The following is a 6,608-nucleotide window of genomic DNA, read 5'->3' on the forward strand; positions in this document are numbered from 1 at the left end:
GAAACTCCTAGTCTTTTCTGCAAATAAGAAAACATATATCAATTGACTATGATGTTGTATTCTACCGGAGACCCATAGTGATTTTTTCATAATTTTGTGTGTCTTCTGATTCAGAGAAAGGATGCATTGACTGTTAAAATAAAAACACTATAGGAAAAAGATGATCAATACAATATAGAAAAATAGGAGACGTAAGTTAAAACAACATTGTTTAAATAAAAAACAATTTTTTTTTGCTTTTGCTTTTGTTTTATTTTACTGGTATATGTCACATTCATTAAAACTTTACAGATCTTACTTTCATTACATTGTGTATAGGATAGAAGGAACCCTAAAGCATAACGATTTTAAATTAGCTAAAGATATTCAAATGTAAATTGTACTCATTGGAATTATTTATAGACATCTGGAAATCAGTTCTGAAAATGCTGAAAATTTACACTAAACTAAGGTAAATTCCAAGTTAAGTCATTTTGCATTAATGAAAGATAATATCAGCCAAGAAATAATACATCTAGTTATACACTCATGTTTATTCTTTTCAGTTCTATTTGTCAAGGTTTTCAAATTCCACGTACAGTTATTAATATGTATTTAAAGGTATATGTATATACCAAATATACTAATAAATGGGAAAAAAGTAGACACAAAGTTAAATAATTTGGAATGTCTGGTTATTTTTACTGAGGCTCTAACAACTTGAACAACTTGTGTGTACCTACATCATTCTCATAGGTTATAGCTCTGTGTAATATTTATAATTAAAGAAGAAAGGAAAGAAAATATTAAAGAGATAATCACAGGAAAAAAATCTCTCTTACTCTTTCATACTAAGATCTCAATAATCATGTGAACCTGATCATGATCTTTTGTATAATTCATTATCTACTAGCTTAAAATGAAGAAGGTGAGGAAGGGTGAAAGAACAACTTAATCTCCGATGTTAAGAAAACCCTTCCTAGATCTTAGTTCGGAACTTCAGGGTAGACCCCTTCATTTGCTGCTCATAGTGCATGTCAAATTTCTCATTCAGGGCTACTGTAAAGTGATTCTTCCAGTCTCCTACATCTCCTATAACAGAAAAGAAAAGAAAGCAGTGAACACTATGTCTTCCAGTCAGAATAGAGAAATTTTCTAATATCTATCACTTTCATTAACACCTAATCAAATTTTACTTTGCAACCCTTAATTATAAGTATATACCATAAATACTATATATTTAAGAATGCAAACAAGGATTTGTCCTGATTGTTTAAAAATAATAAAACAAATAAACATACAAAAAAAACCCCAGCACATTTATTTCTCTGACCTTCCTTTCTTATGCTACTTAATTTTCTTCTCCAATTTCCTTTGAAATATTTGTGATCCATGTTTTACCTCTCCTGTGGTATTAAATATCATCTTCATGTTGAGAACATTAAAATCCAGAATAATGTCTTCATACCCAAGTGCCTACCTGATGTGGTCACCTGTATTTCATAGAAACATCTCAAATTCACCCAGCTAAAAAATAAATTCATTTTCTTCCCCACCAGACTGTATTTTCTTTGAGTCATTTTCCATAACCTGGTTAATTGAATGCAGATATCCATTGCATAAGCTTGGCTGTTGTCTTTAGGCCAGAATATCTAATTCTTTATTTATATCCAGACTTTCTTCATAGCCATTGCCTCCTCCCCATTTTTACTGCCACCAACAGTTAGAGAAACTCCTCAATATTTACCACCTGTGCTGTTACAAAAGTCTAGAAGGTTCTTCTTTGCTTTTCATCACATCCAACTCTCCTCTGAAAGGAAGAAGTCTCTAGTACTTTAATCAGTAGTTCACTTGTCTTCTTAATCCAAGAAGCTCTAAACGTTCCCAATGAAATAATCCAAAAAGCATAAGGTAGAAAATGTGTCTTGAAAATCAGATTCTGTCGGAGGACTCAATAGTATGAAACATTTTACAAGCATGAAAATTATTTTTAGTTTATTGTTTTATGTTTAAAATATATGAAGACATTCTTGGGAAAGAAACTGAGATAATATAAGTAACCTAAATTTAGTCTGCATGTTATTCTTTTTTCAGGGGTGCCCTGTTTTAACCCAGTTGCAAGTTTGTTAATACAATTGTTTAAAAAATCCTTAACCCTATCCTTGAAAATTTGGTTCCAAGAGGAAGATCATTCTTTTATTTTATTATTTTTTTCTTCCAGGAGGAAGATATTCCAAGTAACACTGGATGTCCCAATACTTTGCATATCCTATCAGTTCAGTTCAGTTCAGTCACTCAGTCATGTCTGACTCTTTGAGATCCCATGAATTGCAGCACGCCAGGCCTCCCTGTCCACCTCCATCTCCCAGAGTTCACTCAAACTCATGTCCATCGAGTCGGTGATGCAATCCAGCCATCTCATCCTCTGTCATCCCCTTCTCCTCCTGCCCCCAATCCCTCTCAGCATCAGAGTCTTTTCCAATGAGTCAACTCTTTGCATGAGGTGGCCAAAGTACTGGAGTTTCAGCCAAAGTACTGGAGTTTCAGCTTTTAGCATCGTTCCATCCAAAGAACACTCAGGACTTATCTCCTTTAGAATGGACTGGTTGGATTTCCTTGCAGTCCAAGGGACTCTCAAGAGTCTTCTCCAACACCACGGTTCAAAAGCATCAATTCTTCGGCGCTCAGCCTTCTTCACAGTCCAACTCTCACATCCATACATGACCACAGGAAAAACCATAGCCTTGACTAGATGGACCTTTGTTGGCAAAGTAATGTCTCTGCTTTTTAATATGCTGTCTAGGTTGGTCATAACTCCTTCCAAGGAGTAAGCGTCTTTTAATTTCATGGCTGGAATCACCATCTGCAGTGATTTTGGAGCCCAAAGAAATAAAGTCTGACACTGTTTCCTCATCTATTTGCCATGAAGTGATGGGACTGGATGCCATGATATTCGTTTTCTGAATATTGAGCTTTAAAGCCAACTTTTTCACTCTCCTCTTTCACTTTCATGAAGAGGCTTTTTAGTTCCTCTTCACTTTCTTCCATAAGGGTGGTGCCATCTGCATATCTGAGGTTATTGATATTTCTCCCGGCAATCTTCATTCCAGCTTGTGGTAGTTTGAGAATTCTTTGGCATTGCCCTTCTTTGGGATTGGAATGAAAACTGACCTTGTCCAGTCCTGTGGCCACTGCTGTTTTCCAAATTTGCTGGCATATTGAATGCAGCACTTTCACAGCATCATATTTCAGGATTTGAAAGAGCTCCACTGGAATTCCATCACCTCCACTAGCTTTGTTCATAGTGATGCTTTCTAAGGCCCACTTGACTTCACATTCCAGGATGTCTGGCTCTAGGTCAGTGATCACACCATTGTGATTATCTTGGTCATGAAGCTCTTTTTTGTACAGTTCTTCTGTGTATTCTTGCCACCTCTTCTTAATATCTTCTGCTTCTGTTAGGTCCATATCCTATATGCCTATGTATTTATGAACTGACTGTGTCTCATCAAGAACATGCCTCCTCTCAGTAGATGTCACCTCATTGTATTTTGATATTTTTACCAAGTTGAGCAGTATTTTCTGCTTAGTGCTTTGAAACTTTAGTGCTCTTTTAGCATCTTTGTAGAAGTATAATTAATACACAGAAAACTGTACATATTCAATGTGTACCATTTGATGTTTGGACATTTGACATTTAGTCTTGAAAAATGTCTGCCACTTAGCTAGGGAAGAGCTGACTAACTGTTCTAAGGTTGTTTCCTCATCTCAAAATGAGATAATAGAAGTTTTTTCCTAACTCTTGTATTAGAATTTTTAAAAAAATAGAATTTACAATTTGTATAACATAAGCGTGTAGCACCAAGGCATAAAGACTTAACAAATAATAGTTAGTAGGGTGTGGTATCGGAGAAGGTGATGGCACCCCACTCCAGTACTCTTGCCTGGAAAATCCCATGGACAGAGGAGCCTGGAAGGCTGCAGTCCATGGGGTCGGGAAGAGTCGGACATGACTGAGGGACTTCCCTTTCACTTTTCACTTTCATGCTTTGGAGAAGGGAATAGCAACCCACTCTAGTGTTCTTGCCTGGAAAATCCCAGGGACAGGGGAGCCTGGTGGGCTGCTGTCTATGGGGTCACACAGAGTCGGACACGACTGAAGTGACTTAGTAGTAGTAGTAGTAGTAGGGTGTGGTATTAGTGCTAGTACTGAGGCTGGGGTGACTATTTGTGGTTCTTAATATAATTTGTTGTATGTACCAAATAATCAACACGTAATAGTAATTTATTAGTAGTAGTACTAGTATTTTATGTTTCTGCAAAACCAGTCAATTACAAATAGTAAATTTCTAATAGTAATTTCTTAGTAGTAGTATTAATATTTTATACTTCTGCAGAACTGATCACTCAAATATGGAAACAGCTCTGAAGAAAACAAGTGGGGTCCACAGGCATGAATAGACTTTAATAGATGTTTGCTTGTACCTGTTTAAACTTAGGCCTTCCTGTAGCAATGGAGGCAAATAACATGAGCATCTCACCTTTTCTCATGAAGGGAGATACTTTTTGGTTCATGACTTCATCCGGCAATGTTGTATAATTGGTAGATGGATTGTTCTTCATCTCCTGGAATGAAGTGTGTTTTATAATCTTGTCCACAAGCTCATCTGATGCCTTCCTTCCCAGAAATTCTAACAATTTCATCACCTCTTTCCTGATATTCTAAGAAGAAAAACATATTTTGTTTTTGGAAAAAAAGGACACAATAAGAAAACCATTCTTCCCCTCTCCTCCCCACACTGATATTGGAAAGTAGGTTTCTAATGAGCAGTTTACCTGTCAAACTTCAGCTTAAGTATCACCTTCTTTGGGATTATTTCCTTGACTATTCCAATTTAAGTTAGATAACTCTATTTTTGCTCCATAAATTCCATATAAATCTATTGTATCATATATGTATTCTCACGCATTTTTTATTTACTTGTTTCCATAAAAAAGATAGTATCTCTACATATATGGTAAATGTCTTTTACTTGATGTATTGCAGAAACAAGAGAAAACATTTACTCTTTTGCTCCTCATTTATGCAAATACAGAAGAAACATAAACCTGGCCATTATTGATCAAAATAGGGAGTAAATGGATAGAGCCGATTTGGGAGGGTGAAAGGGATGGATTAACTAATAAATTTTGTTCGAATGCCTTTTAAATTTACTGTCTTCAATATTCTAGCTATAGAACACAAATTTAAGTAACATAATAGCAAACTACAAATCATGGTTGCTTCTCATTCAAATCTGTTCTGCATTAAATTCTATAAAGAAATAATTCTGCTTCTAAAATAATATCCATAATTTTATTTTAAATATGTCCTCATCAAAACAACTCTAGAATTACTGTGAAATGAATTTCAATAATTGCTCAAAGATGTGAACAAGACATGGATATCAATTGCTTTCTTGGTGCTAATAAAGAATGAGAGAAGAGGGCTTCCCTGGTGGCTCAGTTGTAAAGAATCCATCTGCGAAAGCAGGAGACAGGGGTTCAATCTCTGATCCAGAAGATCCCACTTGCCGTGGAGCAACTAAACCCATGTGGCACAGCTATCAAGTATGTGCCCTAGAGCCCGGGAACTGCACCTACTGAGCCTACATGCCCTAGAGCCTCAACAAGAGAAGCCACTGCTATGAGAAGCCTGGCCACCTCAATGTAGTGTAGCCCCTGGTCGCCACAACTAGAGAAAAGCCTGAGCAGCAGTGAAGACCCAGCACAGCCAAAAAATAAATAAATAAGTGTATATATATATATATATATATATAAAATAATTTAGAGAAGATATTTGTTATCCCTTAATAAAAAGATCTAGTATTTTGTCTTTCATTTATAAATTATTTGATATGTGTACATATATACTTTAAAGAATAAATATGAATGCAGCACCCTTACCTACTACCCAATGCATGTAAGAAAACATTCACAATTGGCTAAGGTCTTCCATTTGCAAGTTCCCAACTTCATTTTTTTTCACTCTCCATTCCAATTTTCACAAACAACAACAACAAACAAACTTGCTGTCCTGAAATTGACCTACTCAATCCTGTGCCTTTACTCTGCAGATTTGAAACTCATGTATGTATCCCTAGACAAAATATAGCTTGATTTTACTCAACTGATAAGCACATTTGAAATATATTCCTTTTCACTACAATATAATATTTAATTGTAGAATAATAGTACATACAATGCATTTATTCCTGAGTACATGTGTATTGGGGTTGTTTTTATGGTCGTGTGGAATGCTGTTATGGAGGTTGCTGTGTATATAAACTAATATACACATCAGCCCTGGGATTTCTTTGGAAGGAATGATGCTAAAGCTGAAACTCCAGTATTTCGGTCACTTCATGTGAAGAGTTGACTCATTGGAAAAGACTCTGATGCTGGGAGGGATTGGGGGCAAGAGGAGAAGGGGACGACAGAGGATGAGATGGCTGGATGGCATCACTGACTTGATGGACGTGAGTCTGGGTGAACTCCGGGAGTTGGTGATGGACAGGGAGGCCTGGCGTGCTGTGATTTATGGGGTCGCAAAGAGTCGGTTCATGGGGTCACAAAGGGGTCGCAAAGAG

The 6,608-nt window shown here is 36.3% G+C and overlaps 1 protein-coding gene across 2 annotated transcripts in view; it reads right to left on the reverse strand.

Annotated features, from left to right (window-relative positions):
* Nucleotides 1-226: 226 nt before the first annotated feature.
* The window catches only part of LOC104997416 (estrogen sulfotransferase), a 62,388-nt gene continuing 56,006 nt past the window's right edge, over nt 227-6,608 (reverse strand). For both annotated transcript variants that reach the window (XM_010852142.1, XM_010852141.1), the window contains 2 exons: nt 4,521-4,701; nt 227-1,071 (listed from right to left, as the gene is read on the reverse strand). In XM_010852142.1, coding sequence (XP_010850444.1) covers nt 959-1,071; nt 4,521-4,701 — 294 coding nt within the window. In that variant the 3' untranslated portion in view covers nt 227-958. The remainder of the gene's footprint in view (nt 1,072-4,520; nt 4,702-6,608) is intronic.

Source organism: Bison bison, unplaced genomic scaffold (assembly GCF_000754665.1).
Source record: "Bison bison bison isolate TAMUID 2011002044 unplaced genomic scaffold, Bison_UMD1.0 scf7180017864308, whole genome shotgun sequence".
In the NCBI taxonomy this organism is placed as follows: Eukaryota; Metazoa; Chordata; class Mammalia; order Artiodactyla; family Bovidae; genus Bison; species Bison bison.